General features: G+C 47.5%; 1 protein-coding gene across 1 annotated transcript in view; it reads right to left on the bottom strand.

Annotated features, from left to right (window-relative positions):
• The window catches only part of LOC143963274 (very-long-chain 3-oxoacyl-CoA reductase-like), a 92,364-nt gene that overhangs the window by 2,626 nt on the left and 67,030 nt on the right, over positions 1–22,708 (bottom strand). The window contains exons 7-10 of the mRNA XM_077472838.1: positions 16,754–16,788; positions 16,601–16,682; positions 15,263–15,328; positions 2,596–2,745 (exon numbers count right to left, since the gene is read on the bottom strand). Of these exons, the coding sequence (XP_077328964.1) occupies positions 2,596–2,745; positions 15,263–15,328; positions 16,601–16,682; positions 16,754–16,788 (333 nt within the window). The remainder of the gene's footprint in view (positions 1–2,595; positions 2,746–15,262; positions 15,329–16,600; positions 16,683–16,753; positions 16,789–22,708) is intronic.

Here is a 22,708-nt window from a genome sequence, read left to right as displayed (position 1 = left end):
CTCGTTCAGTCCGCCCCTGTTCCAAGTATTATGTGAAGGTCCACAGCGGTGTGCAGGAGGTCCATTTTCAGTATCACACCCCCTTTAGAACTTTGTGTTATATTACTCTTTGTATATGTAAACTATTTAGATTTGAGCAGAGATGTATCTTCTTCACTCCATCGCACCTGTTTAATGCATCAGCCTGAGTTTTGGTATGCCATCCAAAATGCCGCATGCAGAATTTTTGGTCCGTAGCGGTGCTTTAGGCAGCCAATTGAAATCAATAGGCTGTCTTAAGGCAAGGCACAGAAAAGTGTATCCATAGATGCCATATGGGGGCTGTTACCCCAGGACTGTGTTACTGGCAAGATCAACGGATGAAAATAAATGGGAAAAAAAAAAAAACTAACAGAGCCACCTCATTCAAATACTAGTAAGCTGCAATATAATGATTTTTTGTCCTTGGTTTAACCACTTGCCGCCCGCCCTATAGACAATTGACGGTGGCAAAGTGGTTTCATAATCCTGATCGGACGTCATATGACGTGATCAGGATTATGAGCCACTGCGCGCCCCCGGGGGCGCGCATCGCGGCGATCGTTGTTGCATGGTGTCAGTCTGACACCCGGCAACTACGATCTCGGTAAAGAGTCTCCGACGGAGACTCTTTACCACGTGATCAGCCGTGTCCAATCACGGCTGATCACAGTGTAAATAGGAAAAGCCGGTGATCGGCTTTTCCTCACTCGCGTCTATCAGACGCGAGTAGAGGAGAGCCGATCGGCTGCTCCTCTGACAGGGGGGGTCTGTGCTGATCGATTATCAGCACAGCCCCCCCGAGGATGCCCACACTGGACCACCAGGGACGCCACCAGACCACCAGGGAAAAGGTAATCCTCCCTAGACCACCAGGGATGCCAGTCAGCACAATGGATGCCAATCAGTGCCCACAATGGGCATCACTGATTGGCATGCATTATTGTTTGGCACTGATTGGCATCCATTAGTACAGTATAACACCAATGCCGCCTATGAGTGCCCACCTGTGCCGCCTATGAGTGCCCACCTGTGCCGCCTATGAGTGCCCACCTGTGCCGCCTATCGGTGCCCACCCATGCCATCTGTGCTGCCTATCCATGCCCATCTGTGCCGCCTATCCATGCCCATCTGTGCCGCCCATCCATGCCAATCCATGCCAGCTATCAGTGCCAATTTGTGCCACCTATCAGTGTCCATCCGTGTCGCCCATCCGTGCCGCCTATCAGTGCCACATATCAGTGTCCATCAATGCCACCTCATCAGTGCCACTTCATTGGTGCCACTTCATTGGTGCCACATCATTGGTGCCCATCAGTGCCGCCTTAGCAGTGCCCATCAGTGTAGCCCCATCAGTGCCCATCAGTGAAGGAGAAAACGTACTTATTTACAAAGTTTTGAAACTCAAACAAAAAAAAACATTTTTTTTTTCAAAATTTTCGGTATTTTTTTATTTGTAGCGCAAAAAATAAAAACCGTAGAGGTGATCAAATACCACCAAAAGAAAGCTCTATTTGTGGGAAAAAAATGATAAAAATTTAATTTGGGTACAGTGTAGCATGACCGCGCAATTGTCATTCAAAGTGCGACAGCGCTGAAAGCTCAAAATTGGTCTGGGCAGGAAGGTGTTTAAGTGCCCGGTATTGAAGTGGTTAAATACACTTTAATGATAATTTATTATCTGTGGCAGCTGTCCATGTAGGGCTTGCGTATGTCTGAGATAACTGTCTTCTGTACAGGGAAATTTATTAACTAACTACCAGTTCTTAAAATTCCTCCAAAATAAAATGAAGTCTTCCAACAATATAAATTTATATATAACTTATATTGTCAAATGTATTGAGACACCTGCCTTTCCACGCACATGAACTTTAATGGCACCCCAGTCTTAGTCCGTAGGGTTCAATATTGAGTTGGCCCACCCTTTCCAGCTATAACAGCTTCAACTCTTCTGGGAAGGCTGTCCACTGGTGTGCAGTCATTTTGGAACAGGAAGGGGCCATCCCCAAACTGTTCACACAAAGTTGGGAGAATGAAATTGTCCAAAATGTCTTGGTGTGCTGACGCCTTAAGGAGTTTCCTTCACTGGAATTAAGGGGCCAAGCCCAACACCTGAAAAACAACCCCACACCATAATCCCTCCTTCATCAAATGATTTGGACCAGTGCACAAAGCAAGGTCCATAAAGACACGGATGAGAAAGTTTGGGGTGGAGGAACTTGACTGGCCTGCCCTGTACAGAGTCCTGACATCAACCCGATAGAACACCTTTGGGATGAATTCGAGCGGAGACTGCAAGCCAGGCCTTCCCATCCAACATCAGTGCCTGACCTCACAAATGCACTTCTGGAAGAATGGTCAAACAATCCCATAGACACACTCCTAAACCTTGTGGGCAGCCCCTGAAAAACAACTCCACACCATAATCCCCCCTCCAACAAATGATTTGGACCAAATCTATTTCCCTTCAGTTACCAGAAAAATCCTGTAAAAGTTACCCCATTAGGCTGTGATAGACCACATTATTGCATTGCTCCAATCTGTATTACTCAATCACAAGAAGTAGAGTTGCTGTACCTGGAGAGAGTGTGAAAGGCATCCGCTAGTCCTGTTTGTATATCCCACAGTGTTCAACGCTTCACAAGCAAAGTCTGCCGGAGATTTCACAAATATGTTTGTCTTCATCTTAAAGGTCATGTCCGTTGAGACCAACAATGGCATCACACTCTGTAAAAACAATTGGAAACAATGCAAGTCCAATTAAAAAAAATAGTTTCAGAATTTCATGGATATTATACAAACACTTGTAAATCCATACATAATATTAATGTAACTTTCATTAAAGTAGAATACTGGAGGTCATTGCTGCTTAGTGATTGCAGTATTCTAGTCTGTATCTCCTCAAGGTAATACATAAAACTTGGCCTGTTAGTGGGCCCTGAGGACAGGGTTGATGACCACTGGGTTATGGAATCTAGCTAACAGCAGCTAAAGGCGGGTATAGGTGACTATATTGAGATACAATAAAATTCAGCAATATTTAACAGAATTGCACACAGTGTAAGTGCTGCTTATAGGGTTTAGTTAACCATATAGAAGGCAGGTGGGAGGCTGGCTGTTACACGGAGCACAGACTTATGGCTGGTACACACTGCCAAATATTGGCCAGTATCAGCCAGTTCAACAGAATCCGCCCGTGTGTACTAGGCTTTAGTACAGCGTGTTCCTTGGGTCTTTTTTCATTCAACCTCCTGAGCTGAACGAAACAAAACTTAGTGTGTACCGGGCAGTTCAGTGCTGCCCCATTCACTTTCGGCACTACTAAATGTATCATGCCCTTTCATTTTTGCAATTTCGTTTCATCAGTTGCAAGGCAAAGCATCAGCAGAGCTACAGCCCTGAGTGACTGCATGCTCTTCTCTAGGTGAGCTCTTAGGGGCAGTAAAACCGCTCAACCACTATGGCCGGAGCTAGAGGGTTGCTTGAGTGGGCTCTACCCAGCCCAGATTTCTGTTGCACCCTAACCCCCCCCCCCAAAGTCACCCCTCCTGACGCTGTGCCAGCTGTCTCCCATCCCCGCACAGTATACAGCCTGAGCACAGGCAGCAAGAACTCTCATTCGAAATGTGAAATCCAATTCCATTACACACAGCTATGATCTGCAGTGTATAGCTGGTTACTGCAGCTGAGCTACCGTTCTGACCATGAAATTTCACAGGTCAGAGCTGCAACATAGCAGCCAGCTACTCAATGTGCAAATCATAGCTGTGTGTAATGGAATCAGATTTCAGCTACAGTGTGTGCTGTGTGGGGAGGAGGAGTTTTTTCTGCCTGTGATCTGGCTGTGTACTGTGCAGGAATGACAGAAAGAGCTGTGCCTAGTGCCCTACCAGCAGTGACCCCTGTCCTCTCTCTTGCCAGCGGTGACCCCTGCCCAGGGTCGCCATCGGGGGGGAACAGCCAATACAATGTAAGGGGCTCCGGGGGTCCAAGGAGCCCGCCCAGGCCAGAAGATAGCAGGACGGGTGAAGGAGAGCCATGTTGTGCACTATAGAAACAATCTCTCAGCTTCTGCTGCTCTCTGTGTCATTGAACTCAGACATTGAGCTCTTTACTGCTATTTACTAGCTGGGACTAGGTAGGAAGATTTCCTTTACAAGTAGAGGCTGTGAAGGAAAGGGAGGGGGGAGGTTTGCATACAGGGTGGGGCCAGAGACTTGTGTGTTTACCGATTTGCGTATGTGTGGGTCTGACATATATATATACAGGTGGGGCGGGGGGTTGACAGATATATAGGTGTGAGGGGGGCTTGCATATATACAGGTGGAAGGGCTGACATGTATGCAGGTGTGAGGGGGGCTGGCATATATACAAGTATTGGGGGCTGACATATATACAGGTCTGAGGTGGGCTGGCTTATATACAGGTATGTGTGTGGGGGGGTGGGGCTGACATATATACAGGTGTGGGGGGGCTGTCATATATGCAAGTGTGAGGGGGGGTTGGGGGGGCGTGGCCGGATGTGAACGAGGCAGCGCGCGTCTCTGCTTAGCTCCGTGAATCCTGACCTTATCCGCGCTGTTGGAGTGAACTGACTTCATCCTATTGCTCATCACTGTTTGGGGGAAGGTGAGAGGAGTGGAACGATGCCCGTTTCAGCCTCCAAGAAACACCAGAAGCCGCCGAAAGACTCGCGGTCCTCGCGCTCCGTGCGGGAGCGGGAGCGGGACTCCGCCCACGCCATCTTGCCTGCGCTGGACTTGGATCAGCGGGAGGGCGCGAAAGTGCAACAGGCGGCACAGCAGGGGAACAAGATGGAAGCTGGGCCAGACATGGATGGCCCGGAGGAGCAAGTGCTGGCGGTGGATACAGCGGCAATCACACGACCGATCCTGGAGGCGATCAATGTGAGTAAATCGGAACTCATGGGGCGCATAGACCTGTTGTCCTCGGAATGCACATTAATTCGCCACGATCTGGATAAGATCAGGGGCAGACTCACCACAGTGGAAGACAGGGTCTCTGAAGTGGAAGACGTTAACCATGCCCACGGGACTAGTCTACGGGAACTGCGGGAGCTAGTGGGCTCCTTACAGCGCAGGGCAGATGACGCCGTGGACCGCCAAAGGAGAAATAATGTTCGGGTGGTGGGCCTGCCAGAGGGCGCGGAGGGGGATAAACCTGTCATATTCGCTGAATCTTTCTTTAAAACCTTATTATCGCTGGAGAACTTACCCCCTACCTATGTGGTAGAAAGGGCCCACAGGGTTCCTTCAGGTAGAAGACCTCCTGGAGCACACCCTCGGCCCTTTCTGGTGAGATTCCTGAATTACAGGGACAGAGACATGATCCTTGCCAAGTCCAGGAAGCTTAAAGAGTTAAAGCATGAAAATGCGCGCGTGATGCTCTTTCCAGACTTTTCCGCGGCCACACAACAGCAACGCCGATCTTTCAATGATGTGCGCAGAAGGCTTCGTGAGAAAGAGGTGCAATATAGCATGCTGTACCCCAGTAGACTCAGAGTGCAATACAAGGGAGGGGTTAAATTTTTTGATAACCCCTCCGAAGCATGCGAATGGCTGGATAAGGAGCTCTCATGATGGATCCTCCGGGCGCGGAGTGGCGTTTACGTTTTTGTTTGCTGACGAGTTGTCTGGGGTAGTGATGGACGAACGTTTCGCCCGGCGGTCGTTTCGCGGCGAATTTCCGACATTCGCGGTCCGCACGTTCGAACGCCTTTTTCCGTCGTTCGCCGCGGCGGACTTACGTGTTTAATGTATACAAGAACTTTAACCTTTGGTGACACGTTTATCATGTGATACAGGACAGCCAATTGAGACATGACAGCACATGGACACTTGGACATTCCCCCTAACCTATAAATACACCCGATCCGGTGGCCATTTTACATTCTTTCTTCTGTTACGATAGGGACAGGTTCCTGTGTGGAGTAGGGAGAGATAAACCACTAGCTATTTGGTACACAAAAGTTCTTTTCAGGACTGGTATAGGTGTTAGGTGTTGATAGGTTTGCTGTGCTGCTGATTCTTGCAGCAGCCTGAGTGTCTTTTGTTAGTTTAGAGAAAGGGAAAGGACGGTGTATGCTACAGGGACAGCCAGATTAGTCTTTCATCATCATCATCATCATCATCATCATTAGCTGTTACTATCAAGGTCCACAAAAGAGCTGTTCCAGTAACCACTAATCGTTCTCTTTTTTTGCCAATTTGTATAGGGACAGGAAGGAAGCAGTGTTGTCAGGCAGTGAGGGTAATTTTAAAGACTTGCTGTTATTATTAGTTCCACAAAGGTTCTTTTCAGGACTGGTATCAGTGGTACAGTAATAGGCTTGTACATGTATAATATTCTTTCTTCCAAATATAGAAAGGATATTATACTTGACTGCTGCCCTTCTGCTGCAGTCTGCTAAACATTCACAACTCACTTGTTCCACAAAAGTTCTTATAAGGACTGGTAACTTGGTATAGGGTGCTACGGTACATAGGCTTGAGTGCGGTACAGTCTGCTGTTCTGTAAGGACCGCTATCGGTCCACAATAGATAGGGTTGACGTGCACCACTGCTGACCGCTGCCCTATACTGCAGCAGTCCTTCAGCGGTATAGGGACTGACGTACAGTCTGCTAATCACTAACACACAACCTGCTTGTTCCACAAAAGTTCTTATAAGGACTGGTAACTTGGTATAGGGTGCTACGGTACATAGGCTTGAGTGCGGTACAGTCTGCTGTTCTGTAAGGACCGCTATCGGTCCACAATAGATAGGGTTGACGTGCACCACTGCTGACCGCTGCCCTATACTGCAGCAGTCCTTCAGCGGTATAGGGACTGACGTACAGTCTGCTAAACACTAATACACAACCTGCTTGGTCCACAAAAGTTCTTATAAGGACTGGTAACTTGGTATAGGGTGCTACGGTACATAGGCTTGAGTGCGGTACAGTCTGCTGTTCTGTAAGGACCGCTATAGGTCCACAATAGATAGGGTTGACGTGCACCACTGCTGACCGCTGCCCTATACTGCAGCAGTCCTTCAGCGGTATAGGGACTGACGTACAGTCTGCTCACTTCCTTGACCCAAAAAAGCACACCGTACTATATGCCCCTACCCTCCTCTTTGAAGAGGTTGAGCGGTGTCATATTTCTACTGGGGCTGCTTATGATATCCCTGTGCTGTGCTGACTTCCTCCTGGGGGTTCTTATTATGAAGGGATCACACTATCCCTGTGCTGTGCTGACTTCCTCCTGGGGGTTCTTATTATGAGGGGATCACACCATCCCTGTGCTGTGCTGACTTCCTCCTGGGGCTGCTTACGGTGCTGCTGTCAGTGCTGTATGTCACGGTGCTGCTGTCAGCGCTGTATGTCACGGTGCTGCTGTCAGCGCTGTATGTCACGGTGCTGCTGTCAGCGCTGTATGTCACGGTGCTGCTGTCAGCGCTGTATGTCACGGTGCTGCTGTCAGCGCTGTATGTCACGGTGCTGCTGTCAGCGCTGTATGTCACGGTGCTGCTGTCAGTGCTCTGTATTACGGTGCTGCTGTCAGATGCCTCTATCACGGTGCATGTGTCATTCCGGTATGTCACGCTGCTGGTGATCATCTCCTGCACCCTCTTCTTTGCCTACCCTGGTCCCTGACCTTCCCTCTCCTCCATTGCCTTCATTAGCTCCATAGTCCTGAATTGTTAGAACAATTTCCCAAATAAAATAAAAATGCTTGTAGTTATCGATCCCAAATTCACCTCATACATGTATTATGTCATTGTCCAGATGGTGGGACTACGTTTTACCCCCTAATAATTACCACGTGGCCGCAAATTCGACATGAAGGTTTGCAAAGTTCGCCTCCCATTGAAGTCAATGGGGCCCGCGGCGAACGTTCGGTTTCGCGAACGTTTGGGTCCGTTCGCATTTCGCTTTCGCGAAACGTCCCGTCGGAAGTTCGTCCATCACTAGTCTGGGGCTGGAAGCTCAACTATTTGGATGTCAGGAGACCTCGGGGATGATGGATGTTTTACCCTGAAGCATGGCCACTAGCTGGCGAAGATTCTTTCAACAAATGGTATCTCCTTCCTAATTTGCAGCGGGCGGACAGTCTCCTTTCAGCTTTCAATAGTGATGTGAGCAGCCTTATTCTTTTATGGTTTCCTGAGGAAGTCTGTTTTCCCTCTCATAGTTTGAATTTTATTTTTATGTTTATTTTTGTTGTTCTTCATTTTTTTTTTTTTTTTCTCTATCCTCACGTTTTGCCATACACAGCCATTACCTTGTTTTTCCTCAAGCCCTTGTACACTGCTGGAACTTCCTGCCTCGCGAGATGGACCGTGAGTAAAACCATTTTCATGGGTGATGGGGGAAATTGGGACCCGGATTTTTGAACTGTCCTGGGCTGCACTGTGGACACTCAATGCATCGTTTTGTTTCCTTCTTTTGGTGACGTTTTCCCCCCCAATATACTATATTTCTTTTTATTCAAAAATGTATTTTTGTTTTTTTTTGTTGTTTTCTCTCCACTATTTTGATGTCGGAGCGAGTAGTGGACGGGACCATTACATCTTTTGCCTGCCGAACTTTTCGCTGCAACGGCTGGAACCTTCTAGCGGGATGTTTGATTTATTTTTTAGGGTAAAAGCTACTTGCCGGACTGGTTTGGTTTTTGTTTTTGTTTTTTCTCAGGTTGGGGAATTTGTTTCTGGCATAATAGCAGGGGTGGGTGGGGTTGTTGGTTTTTTTGTCACAGCTCACATGGGTATGTTTGATCGGAGATCTTGGTCGCTATTGATACTGGTTGCAATTGCCATGGTTACGAGCGGGATGCTTGGGCTCCTAGTGGGTGCCGAGTTTCTCTATTACCTATTTTATATTGATGGCGGATAAATTGAAGATCGTGTCTTGGAACGTCAGAGGCCTTAATAATAAATTGAAACGGGCCTCGGTGTTCCAATACTTGAAACAGTATAAACCTCAGCTTATCTTCTTACAGGAAACGCATCTGGATGGAGGGGGCATACGTTCCTTACGTAAGCCTTGGCTACAAAGGTCTCTACACGCCACATATTCTACATTTGCTAGAGGTGTTTCCATACTTATTAGCAGATCACTGCCTTGTACGATTCATCAGGTCATATCTGACCCGGAGGGCAGGTATGTGGCGGTGCTTATAGAGGTTTATCATACCCAAATGCTCGTGGTGAATATATATGTACCCCCTCCATTCAGAGTTCAGCTTTTATATGACATACTAATCCGGTTGACACAGTACCTGCACCTACCACTGCTTCTATTGGGAGACTTCAATGCAATACTGGATGCAGCCTTGGACTCTTCCAACCCGGGCAGAGTGAGTTCGCAGGATTTGATTGGGTGGGCCTCCGCGGCGGGGTTGGTAGAAATATGGAGGTGGAAACACCCGAGTGTTAGGGGCTACTCACATATTTCATTGACACATGGGTCCTCTGCCAGGATTGATCTTGCCTTTAGTAATGCTTGTGGCCTGAAGTATGTAGTGGACTCTGACTATCTGGCGGGGGGTCTTTCTGACCATAACCCCCTGTCTATAGTGTTATCCTTTCCACACAATTTAGCTGGGGGTGGTTGGAGGCTGGCGTCTGCATGGCTGCAACATGAACAGGTGGCGAAACAGTTGGCGGATTCTGTTGGGACCTACTGGGATGTCAATGCTCACACTTCCGAGCCAGCGGTGGTGTGGGATGCTTTCAAAGCTGTCACTAGGGGGGAGTGTATATCAGCCATTAAGACGGCAAGGGTGAATGACAATGAAGAATTTACTGCCTTAAAACGCAGGGGGAGGGGCTGTGCGGAAGAACAGGCATTACGCCCTACGAAGGAGTCTTACGAGGCCCTTTTGGCGGCTCGCAGAGACCTTTCCCTTCACATTACTAGTATGACCAAGGCTGATTTGAATAGAAACGCACATTTGCTCTTTGCTGAGGGGGACAAAAATGGAAGGCTGTTAGCTATGATGGCGGCGGACAGTCACCCTGCGGTGCTGGTTCCTGCTATAAGGGACGCGACGGGCGGGATGGTTACGGATCCGTCCCTCGTACTACGGGAATTCACAGAATTTTTTACCACTCTATACTCCCCTATTGCGCGGTACGACTCGGTGGCGTTGGAACAGCTGCTGGCGGGGCTTCCTCTTCCTAGTTTGGCGGAGGAGGACTGTGCCATGTTGGACGCGGGTCTCACGCTACAGGAAGTTTGAGATGCGGTTTTGGCCTTCCCCCCTAACAAGGCGCCGGGGCCTGATGGCCTTCCGGCAGATTTTTACAAACAACACTTGGACCAATTGGAGACGAGACTACACTGGGTATTCGAACAATGCTTTGAGAGCGCCTCCCTGCCGGACTCCATGTTGGAGGCTTACATGGTGCTTTTGCCGAAGTCAGGGAAGGACCCGGCGGACTGTGCGTCGTATCGCCCCATTGCATTGTTGAATGCCGATTTAAAAATTTTAACGAAAATTTTGGCAACAAGACTGGCTAAGGTGATCCAAACGTTAGTCAATATAGATCAGACTGGCTTTATACCCGGCAAGTCGACCGACACAAACCTGAGACGACTGTTCACACATTTACAGCTACCCCCAAATGACTCTTCCTCTAGGGTCGTGGTGTCAATTGACATCGCGAAAGCATTTGACTCTGTCGATTGGTTGTATATGTTTAAGGTGCTGGAGAGGCTGGGGTTTGGCCCGCGGTTTCGGCAGTGGATTGCTATGCTGTATAGGAACCCCAGGACGGCCATTAGAATGGGGTCAACTAGATCTAATTTTTTTAATGTGGGCAGGGGCACTAGGCAGGGATGCCCATTATCCCCATTTTTATTTGCCCTGGTCATGGAGCCCCTGGCTGCTGCACTGAGATCCTCCGGGGAGGTGAGGGCAATAGAAGTGGGTTCTATCCGGGAGTCATTGGCCCTCTATGCCGATGACATGTTACTGTTCTTGGCCGACCCTGGGAAATCACTGCGGGCTGTACTGACTATCTTTGATGAGTTCTCCAGGTTCTCTGGGTTGACGGTGAACTGGGGCAAGTCATCTATCTTGCCAATCGATGCAAGGGCCAGGGAGGGGGCGGACTTGGACCTGCCTCTGCGCTGGGTGACATCGCTCACCTATCTGGGGGTTAAAATCACAGCCAATGTGAGTGACTATCTACCTCTGAACCTGACTCCCCTATTGACCCTCCTCCGACACAAGACACAGGTGTGGTCCAAACTACCGCTTTCTCTGATAGGTAGAATTAGTCTGATTAAGATGAAGATTCTTCCAATTATACTATATTTCCTGCGTCATGCGCCACTATGGATCCCCAAAAATTTTTTTAGGCAGATTGAGGGAGTTGTGAGCTCTTTTGTTTGGGCCCCCAAGCCCCCACGGATAGGGACTAGGATACTACAGGAACCCAGTGAGAGAGGGGGCTTAGCTTTGCCGGACTGGCACAAGTACTATTTGGCTGGTCAGATGGTGTTTGCTCGCAGATGGCTCGTGTCGGATGACGGTGATGCGGCTACCGTTTTGGAGGCTGCCTCGCTGGGTTCATACGAGAGTCTGCGTTTTGCTCTTTTCCGGGGGGGCAGGTCGGACCTGCCTCTGACACTAACAATGAGGGCCACTATTAGAGCCTGGGGTCAGGCGGTGAGACTGGCGGCCCCTAGCTACAGAGGACTTTCCCCATCCACTCCGCTGTGGATGAACCATTTACTACCTCACTTCTATAATCTGCCGGATCCGATGATTTGGGCGGTGAGGGGAGTAAAAACGCTTAAGGATATTACCTCTTTTGGTGACTTGCTGACGTTCCCCCAACTCCAGACGCGACATGACCTACCTAACACATATCTCTTTCGCTTTTTTCAGATCAGGCATGCTTTCCAGAAACAGTTTGGGGATTTGAGGATAGAGTCCCTCCCGTCGTGTCTTGAATCCGTGTTGTCCCGAGAGGACCTTGAAAAGGTTCTCTCGGTGTCATACAAGGAATTCTTTAAGTTGACGCCGAAGGCTGTCCTGAATTGCAGAGCTAAGTGGGAATTGGAGGTTCCGGACATCCAAGGGGATGATTGGGATGATTTGTGGTCTCAACCCTTTAAACACCTGATATCTGCCAGAGACAGGTTAATTCAATTTAAATTTCTCCACAGGAGCTATTACACGCCAGCAAGACTGGCGAAGATTTATGGCCATGCTCGGGCAGAATGCTGGAGATGTTCGGTCGCCCCGGCTGATGCCGGGCACATTTTTTGGCTATGCTCACGCATACAAGATTTCTGGAAGGAGGTAACGACATGTATTTCGGGCCTTTTGATGGTGCAGATTCCACTGACTGTGAGGGTTTGCCTGCTGGGGTTGGTGGAGGAGGTAGTACCTACGAGGGCCTTGCGGACCCTGCTTACTATCCTTTTGTATTATGGGAAAAAGGCTATATTGCTTAAATGGAAGAATCCTAATGCTCCTGATCTCAACTTTTGGAAAGGCTTGGTTAATGGTATGCTGCCATATTACAAGGCTACATATATAGCCAGGGGATGTCTTAAGAAATTTGATAGAGTGTGGAGGGTGTGGTATGAAGCTGATGACACTGTGGGGGGTTGATCTCATGGGGATGATGATACTGATTTATGGTATGTACAACGACCTCTGTGATATAACTGGACATAGTATGATGTATGGAAGGGGGAGTATTTGGGCTGTAATTAAGTGAAGGGGAAGCCCTATAACGGCTGATGACATATCTGTGCATGGCAATATAGGAAGGTACTTCATGGGGGCATTCTGTTATTGACCTGGGTCTCTGTGATCCACTGTGAGCTGTGACAATATGGGAGGGGGGTTGGGAGGGTGGGGTGGGGGAGGGGTGGGCTGGGTGGTAGTTAGAAGATGTTAATGTTAGTCAGGAATGACTGGACCCTGCGCAGTTCTTCTTTGGTGTTTTTTTTTTTTCAATTTTTTGTTTTTTGGTTTTTGTTTTTGTTTTTGTTACAATGTAAACCTCAATAAAAAGAATTTTATAAAAAATAAAAAATAAAAGTGTGAGGGGGGGTTGACATATATACAGGTGTGAATGGGCTGGCATATATACAGCTGTGGGGCTGACATATATACTGTGTTTCCCCTGAAAATAAGCCCAGGTCTTATATTCATTTTGTCAGCCAAAAAAACACTAGGGCTTATTTTCAGGGTAGTGCTTGCCATGCAATGTGCTGTCTTGCCAGCGGTTGCAAAATGCCAGGATCCCTTCTATTATAGGATCACATAATGCAAAAGGTATGCGTTTCTGCAATGCAACCGTGCAAATACCTTCTTTCTTGGCCTACCTGAGTTGTCTTTCACCGCTTCAAGAACTCTGCAGGGGGGGTCTTATTATTGGGGTAGGTCTTATTTTCTGGGAAACACGGCACAGGATTGAGGGGGGGCTGAGTGCGTACAGGTGAGGTGGCCGGTGTGTGGATTTGGTGGGATAGCCCATGGGCAAGCCCTGGGCAATGTTGGTGGTCAGGCTTGGGGGGACCCAGGCCTAAAGCTGTGTAAGGGGCCCAAAAATTTCTGATGGCTGCCCTGCCCTGTCTTCTCTCCTTCCCTGTCCTCCCTATTTGCCAGCAGTGATTCCTGTCCTCCCTCCTGCCAGTGGTGACCCCTGTCCTCTTTTCACAGGCTGAACCCTGTTCTTGGCTTAGTTGACCCCTATCCTCAGCTTTGCTGACCCCTGTTCTGAAACGCAGTACACTGTCTTACCGATTCCTATACACTCCCCTGCTGACCTCCCATCCTGTTGATCCCTGTCCTCTGCCCTGTTGATACCCTCTACACTATCCTACAAACTAATAGACCCTGCACACTGCCCTACAATCTGTTGACCCTGTGCTCTGCTCTGCTGACCTCCCATCTTCTGCCCCTCTGACATTTTTATCTGCACCCCCCACATCAAACAGGCTGGATCCGGCCATGACAGTCACCCTAATAGAGACTAGACTATGAGAGCCCAGGCCTTTTAGTAGACTGTCTGCACACCAGGGTGAAGTATACGAGAGTTCAGATCTGGAAAGCATCAAATACAATATCCCTGAATACTGAACAAACTGGTTTCTCTGCTTCATGTCTGGACAGTAAAATGTTTCAACAATTTTATTGACAGTACTTTTGCTAATCTGTCTACTTTCAAATGACTCTCCAGTTTGTTGTATACTGAAACCGATGTAAGAAGCTAGTGCTCAATATTTTGGGGGGGGAGGCGGAGAACAAACTTGCCCCCCTCACTTGACTGCCGCCACCCGCGCCCCCTCCCCCGCGCCAATGCTAAACCTCCCCACAGGAGATGGACAGGAAGGCGGAAGCCTTACCTTAGGAGATGTCTAGCAGGCTCTCTTGGATTAGAGATGGTGGTGCCACATGGTAAGGTGGAGGCTGAGCTGGGCTGTTGTCGGACCCTAGGCAGAAGAGCCAGATGCTCTCAGGGCACTGCCCGAGGGCCCCATGCCACTAAGGGGCCCCATCAGGGTTGCCAGCCTCAATAAAACCAGGGACAGTATGTAAAAATCTGTGTTTATTTAAAAATCCCAAGATTATAGCTGCCCGCCTCTCCAGTACCTTTTCAGTGTGTGTATGTGTATTCTGTGTGTGTATACTGTGTGTGTATATTGTGTGTCTGTGTGTGTGTATACTGTGTGGCCCCATAATCTCCTATTGCCTGGGGGCCCCATAATCTCCTATTTCCCAGGGGCCCATAATCTTCTCCTCCCATAATCTCCTATTGCCCAGGGGCCCCATGAGTTGTCAGTCCGCCCCTGGATGCCCTGTAGTGCACTGGCGTCCCCAACCTGTCAGGCTGCTCCAGTGCGATCAGCTGAGTTTGGCTTCCGCACTCACTCAGCTATGGCCAGTACACACTCCTGGCCCGGGCTTTTGACTGGGGGGACCTACTTGAACAGACGTTGCTTCTCCTACCGGCCCGTTTCCTGATTGGCTGGGAGGAGAAGCAGGAAGACATTAGCGAATATTCGTTCGCTAATGTCACACAAGTGGGTGGGCTCGGGTTATGTATGCACACACTTCAGGATTATTACTAGAACTGATATTCAATTATTTTCCGCCTCAACTGTAAAATTCACTGTGAGCTGGAAAAATCCCTCTAAATTATGCCCAAATATAGAGAATGCTATCATACATAGAAATGTAATTTCCCATTACTTCAAGCTGAGAGCCATTTACCTGCACTGTTATACCCTTAGATTTGTATTCCACATCTAGACCACGAGAAAAGAAATCCACAAAGACCTAAAGAACAAGTGATTAATGGGTTTCCATAATAAAAAAAAGGAAATCAAATTATCACAATTAGCATGATATTAAATATATTTATGATACATGTAACATAAATAATTGATACACTGTAAAGGATACTGTGTTCAGCTTACAGATGACTAATGTCTCTTTCAGACAGGTGAGAAAATGGTAAAAACTGACCTGCCTGGTGTGTTCCTTGGCCTTCATGGTGCTGTTTGTTCACTAAGGTTCTGTAGCAAACCTCTGCAGGCTTCACAGAACAGCTGTATTTATACTGAGATTAAATTACACACAGGTGGACTCTATTTACTAATTAGGTGACTTCTGAAGGCAATTGGTTCCACTAGATTTTAGTTAGGGGTATCACAGTAAAGGGGACTGAATACAAACGCAGCCACACTTTTCAGATATTTATTTGAAAAAAATGCTGAAAACTATTTATCATTTTCCTTCCACTTCACAATTATGCCACTTTGTGTTGGTCTATCACATAAAATCCCAATAAAATACATTTACATTTTTGGTTGTAACATGACATGGAAAATTTCAAGGGGTATGAATACTTTTTCAAGGCACTGTATACGTGATCCTCTGCAGCATGGCCACCCTGTAGTAGTAAAACTGCTATAGGGCAGTCAGGAACTGGTTAATTATTGCCCTAGACATAAGCAAGCAATTAACCCTTGCATTGCAGGAACAACCCCTCTGCAAAGGATCATTTTAATATTTGCCCGGAGCTGGGCTTTAAAAACCAAATAAACTTTAAGTCAAGTCAGCTAAAAACATTCCAGGTGCACCAAAACAAAAAATGTTTTCAGTCTTACAGTTCATTTTCTTTAAAAATCAACCACAGCCTGAGCATAAAAGCCTGCCCTCTGCCTACAAGTTGCAGAAAAAAGAAAAAAATATTTTTTTTGTGGAAGCAGAAGTCTCTCTGCAGAGGTCTGAGATGGGCCCTGCTGAGTCTAAACTAGAGTTCTCCATTCAATAAAGCTCACACTTTTTGCTAATTGGACAGCTTTAGCCTTAACTCAGCAGGGAGGGGGGGGGGGGGGGCATGTCAGACCTTTGCAGAGAAACAACTGCTTCCATAAAGAGAGCAAGGGTAATTTTCAGCTTTCCTACTCATGCTAAGGCTGAACTGATGTAAAACTTTGCACACCTTTAGTTTTGATGAACCAGGAATGTATTTAGTGGATTTAAATGGTAGGTTCCGTTGGGTTTTAATACAAATTTGTTTCATTTGTCAACAAAAAGACTTACTTTTGTGGCATTATATACAAGTGACATTGGATATGGGCGGTTTCCAACTTCAGAAGAAAGATTTACAATCAGGCCTTTCTTCCTGAAAGAGAGTAACATAAATTCTAAATGCAGCCATCAGCACCTTACCCAAATTTGAAACTCTATATTTACCTCTGCAACATTTGAGGGAGAATAATCCGAGACATCTAAAAAAGAAAAAAAAGAATGACTCATTTCACTCAAATAAGTTATATTGTTACCTACTGAGACCTAAAAAGTACAGGATGAATGCCATTAAAGTATTACTAAACCCACAACAGTAAAATCAGTCTGTATAGGGGTTTGGGTTCCTGGAGGACTGAGCCGACTTCTCAGTCAATCACCAGTACTATAGAAGGGACAGACTGCATCTAAATAAGGAGGGTTCAGATCAGCTGGGAGTAAAGATGGCCAAAAAGTTAGAGGGGTTTTTAAACTAGGCGACGGGGGGAGGGCCCAGAGTTAGAGATAGTCAGTGCAGAACATATTCCAGAGGGTAGTATTGGGGGCATTAGTGGTAGGTTGACTAAAGCACATAAAGTCAAGGTAAGTATAGTAACAAGTCCTGGTTGCAATCTCAGAACACCCAATAAGAGGATAGTATGCGACCAGTCTAAACTACCTGGCATGTTCACCAATGCCAGGTGCCTGGCGGACAAGATGGGTGAACTAGAGATACTGTTGTACAAGGAGGATTTGGATTTTGTGGGAATTTCAGAGAACTGGTTCAACAGCTCTCATGATTGTCTGGCAACCATTCAAGGGTATAACTCTTTATCAAAGGATAGAGAGGGTAAAAAGGGGGAGGGGTATGCCTATATATCAAGCATAATGTACAAGTGAATGTGAGAGATGATATCACTAAGGGAGATAGGGAGGAGGTGGAATCCTTATGGGTAGAGCTCCAAAGGAATGAAGCTAAGGGGAAAATATTACTGGGAGTATGCTGTAGGCCCCCTAACCTGGCGGAGAAGTGGGAGATGGATCTCCTATCACAAGTTGAATTAGCAGAAAGGATGGGAAGTGTTATCATAATGGGGGATTCTAATTATCCAGGCATAGACTGGGCGGAGGGAACTACAAAATCGTCTAATACCGTGTACACAAGACCGGACTTTCCGGCAGGCTAGGTCTGATGGTCTTCCCTACGGACTTTCAGCGGAGTTCTGATGGACTTTCCAAACGAACGGCCTTGGCCACACACGAACGGACTAAGTCCATTCGAAAATCCGTTCATTTTGAATGTGATGACGTAAGACAGGACTAAAAAAGGAAGTTCAATAGCCAGTAGCCAATAGCTTCCCTTGCGTCGTCTTTGGTCCATCAGACCAGCATACAGATGAACGGATTTTTAAAATGATTGGATTAGCCCACACACGATCTGATTATCCAATGGACTGATTCCGTCTGACCTAGTCTGCTGGAAAATCAGGTCTTGTGTACGCAGCATACGGCTTGCCAGTTCCTAAATGTCTTGCAGGACAATTTCTTGGTTCAGATGGTAGAGGCACCAACTAGAAATAAAGCGTTACTGTATCTACTGATTACCAACAATAAAGACCTGATCCCAGATGTGTACATATAGGGCAATTTAGGAAGCAGTGATCACAGGTCAATTGGCTTCAGTATAAATCACACAAATAGGAAACATAAGGGGAATACAAAGACTATGAATTTCAAAAGAGCCAACTCTGCTAAACTTCGAAACCTTGTTAGAAGGCATAAATTGGGATAAAATCTTAGGAACAAAGAACACAGAGGAGAGATGGGTTTGCTTTAAGAGCATATTAAATAAGGGCATTAGCCAATGCATCCCATTGGGTAATACATTTAATAGAGTAAACAAAAGTCCTGGATGGCTTAACTCCAATGTGAAAATGCATATAAAAGCAATGGAGAAGGCCTTCTAAAAATACAATAAAAAGGTTGAGGGATCATAATCGGGATTCAGACTTTATAAATAATGCAACAAGAAATGTAAGGGTGCAATTAGGGTGGCTAAGATAGAACACGAAAGACACATAGTGGAGGAGAGAAAAAAAAAAAAAACAAGATATTTGTTAAGTATGTGAACAGTAAAAAAGGGAGGACAGACCATATCGGACCCATAAAGAATGAGGAAGGACATCTGGTTACAAAGGATGGGGAATTGGGGGACTTCAGTAACCAAAACTGTAGTGTTTATCCTTATGACACATCACAGGAAGCACCTCCATGGTTAACAGAATTAAAATTAGACTTGGGAAAATTAACATTAATAGATCACCGGGACCAGATGGCTTGCTTACTGACTGGAATGGTACCAGGTGATTGGAGAAAAGCCAATGTAGCACCATTATTTAAAAAGGGCCCAAAAATATATCCCTGGGAATTACAGACCAGTTAGTCTAACATCAATAGTATGCAAGCTCTTGGAAGAGATGATAAGGGAATATATACAAGAATTTAGTAATGAGAACGGTATCATTAGCAGTAATCAGCATGAATTCATTAACCACTTGCCGACCGCCGCACGACGATATACGTCGGCAGAATGGCACGGGCAGGCATATGGGCGTATATATAAGTCCCTGCCTGCCCGCGGGTGGGGGGCCCGATCGGGCCCCCCCCCGGTGCCTGCGGCGGTCGGCATTCCTTCGAGAGCGATCCGGGATGAGGGGGCGGCCATTCATTCATGGCCACCCCCTCGCGATCGCTCTCGACGAATGGAAATCCCCGGTGACATCACTTCCTCTCCTGTAATGTAAACACAGGAGAGGAAGTGATGTATTCTCTCCTCCGTGTCGGTATTTTTCGTTCCGACACGGAGGAGAGCGGATCGGTGAGTTGCACCAACACTCTACACACACAGTAGAACATGCCAGGCACACTCACACCCCCCCTTTACCCCCCGATCACCCCCCCAATTACCCCTGCCCCCCAGTCACAGTGACACCAATGTCATTTTTTTTTTTTTTTTTTTTGCATTGGTGTCATTTGTGACTGTAATAACTGTTAGGGCAGTTAGAGTTAGCCCCCTTTAGTTCTAATGTGCCCCCCTAACCCCCCCAATAAAGGTTTAACCCCGTGATCACCCCCCGTCGCCAGTGTCACTAAGGCTGGGTTCACATTGCAGCGGTTTATGAGAACGAATGTGATTCGCACCGCACTGCAGTGCAAATCACATCCGATCTCTGTGCGATTCGAGTTCAGCCAATTCGCCGCACCCGCCGCACCCGCCACACCCGCCGCACCCGCCGCAAATTCGCACGGGACCCTTTTTTTGGTCCGCAGCAGAATCGGATCGCATGGGTGTTCACACCATGCGATCCGAGTTTGCAGATCGCACTGCGATATGCGAACTGATCTGGGGGTGTCAGTAACATTTCACTGACACTCCCAGCAGTTCGCATAGGGCAGTGTGAACTGCCGCCGGGAGGCATGCGATGCGGGAACCCGCCGCGGATTCGCGGCGTTTCCGCATCGCTCCAGTGTGAACCCAGCCTAATAAGCGATCATTTTTCTGATCGCCGTATTAGTGTCACAGGTGACGCTAGTTAGGCAGGTAGGTATTTAGGTTCGCCGCAGCTTTTTATAGCGCCAGGGACCCCCATATACTACCGCATAAAGCCCCCTGATTGCCCCCTAGTTAACCCTTTCACCTGTGATCACCATATAACTGTTACAGGTGACGCTGGTTGGTTAGTTATTTTTTTATAGTTTCAGGGCACCCGCCATTTATTACCTAATAAAGGTTTAACCCCCTGATCACCCGGCGGGTGTCATTTGTGACTAATAACTGTTAGGGCAGTTAGGGTTAGCCCCCTTTAGTTCTAAGGTACCCCCCTAACCCCCCCAATAAAGGTTTAACCCCGTGATCACCCCCCGTCGCCAGTGTCACTAAGGCTGGGTTCACATTGCAGCGGTTTGAGAACGGATGTGATTCGCACCGCACTGCAGTGCAAATCACATCCGATCTCTGTGCGATTCGAGTTCAGCCAATTCGCCGCACCCGCCGCACCCGCCACACCCGCCGCACCCGCCGCAAATTCGCACGGGACCCTTTTTTTGGTCCGCAGCAGAATCGGATCGCATGGGTGTTCACACCATGCGATCCGAGTTTGCAGATCGCACTGCGATATGCGAACTGATCTGGGGGTGTCAGTAACATTTCACTGACACTCCCAGCAGTTCACATAGGGCAGTGTGAACTGCCGCCGGGAGGCATGCGATGCGGGAACCCGCCGCGGATTCGCGGCGTTTCCGCATCGCTCCAGTGTGAACCCAGCCTAATAAGCGATCATTTTTCTGATCGCCGTATTAGTGTCACAGGTGACGCTAGTTAGGCAGGTAGGTATTTAGGTTCGCCGCAGCTTTTTATAGCGCCAGGGACCCCCATATACTACCGCATAAAGCCCCCTGATTGCCCCCTAGTTAACCCTTTCACCTGTGATCACCATATAACTGTTACAGGTGACGCTGGTTGGTTAGTTATTTTTTTATAGTTTCAGGGCACCCGCCATTTATTACCTAATAAAGGTTTAACCCCCTGATCACCCGGCGGGTGTCATTTGTGACTAATAACTGTTAGGGCAGTTAGGGTTAGCCCCCTTTAGTTCTAAGGTACCCCCCTAACCCCCCCAATAAAGGTTTAACCCCGTGATCACCCCCCGTCGCCAGTGTCACTAAGGCTGGGTTCACATTGCAGCGGTTTGAGAACGGATGTGATTCGCACCGCACTGCAGTGCAAATCACATCCGATCTCTGTGCGATTCGAGTTCAGCCATTCGCCGCACCCGCCGCACCCGCCGCAAATTCGCACGGGACCCTTTTTTTGGCCCGCAGCAGAATCGGATCGCATGGGTGTTCACACCATGCGATCCGAGTTTGCAGATCGCACTGCGATATGCGAACTGATCTGGGGGTGTCAGTAACATTTCACTGACACTCCCAGCAGTTCGCATAGGGCAGTGTGAACTGCCGCCGGGAGGCATGCGATGTGGGAACCCGCCGCGCATTCGTGGCGTTCCCGCATCGCTCCAGTGTGAACCCAGCCTAATAAGCGATCGTTTTTCTGATCGCTGTATTAGTGTCACAGGTGACGCTAGTTAGGCAGGTAGGTATTTAGGTTCGCCGCAGCTTTTTATAGCGCCAGGGACCCCCATATACTACCGCATAAAGCCCCCTGATTGCCCCCTAGTTAACCCTTTCACCAGTGATCACCATATAACTGTTACAGGTGACGCTGGTTGGTTAGTTATTTTTTTATAGTTTCAGGGCACCCGCCATTTATTACCTAGTCTCACTAGTGTACCCCTAAATTTAGGGGTGTCTACTTTCCAAAATGGGGTCATTTGGGGGGGGTTTGTGCCATCTTGGCATTTTATGGCCTTCAAAACTGTAACGCCCTTAGAAAGCCTGAAGGCGGTGCTTGGTTTTCGGGGCCCCGTACGCGGCTAGGCTCCCAAAAAGTCCCACATATGTGGTATCCCCGTACTCAGGAGAAGCAGCAGAATTTATTTTGGGGTGTCATTTCACATATGCCCATGGCATGCGTGAGCAATATATCATTTAGTGACAACTTTGTGAAAAAAAAAAAAAAAAAAAAAAGTTTGTAATTTTCCCGCAACTTGTGGCAAAATATAAAATATTCCATGGACTCAACATGCCTCTCAGCAAATAGCTTGGGGTGTCTACTTTCTAAAATGGGGTCATTTGTGGGTGTTTTGTGCCATCTTGGCATTTTATGGCCTTCAAAACTGTAATAGGTAGTGAGAAGTGAACTCAAAAATTTACGCCCTTAGAAAGCCTGAAGGCGGTGCTTGGTTTTCGGGGCCCCGTACGCGGCTAGGCTCCCAAAAAGTCCCACATATGTGGTATCCCCGTACTCAGGAGAAGCAGCAGAATTTATTTTGGGGTGTCATTTCACATATGCCCATGGCATGTGTGAGCAATATATCATTTAGTGACAACTTTGTGAAAAAAAAAAAAAAAAAAAAAGTTTGTAATTTTCCCGCAACTTGTGGCAAAATATAAAATATTCCATGAACTCAACATGCCTCTCAGCAAATAGCTTGGGGTGTCTACTTTCTAAAATGGGGTCATTTG

The sequence above is a fragment of the Lithobates pipiens genome, unplaced genomic scaffold, assembly GCF_037356315.1.
Source record: "Lithobates pipiens isolate NorthernLeopardFrog02 unplaced genomic scaffold, aLitPip1_a1.2 Scaffold_8, whole genome shotgun sequence".
Taxonomy (NCBI): domain Eukaryota; kingdom Metazoa; phylum Chordata; class Amphibia; order Anura; family Ranidae; genus Lithobates; species Lithobates pipiens.
The sequence above is the reverse complement of the archived record's forward strand: the minus strand, read 5'-3'. Positions and strand labels throughout refer to the sequence as shown.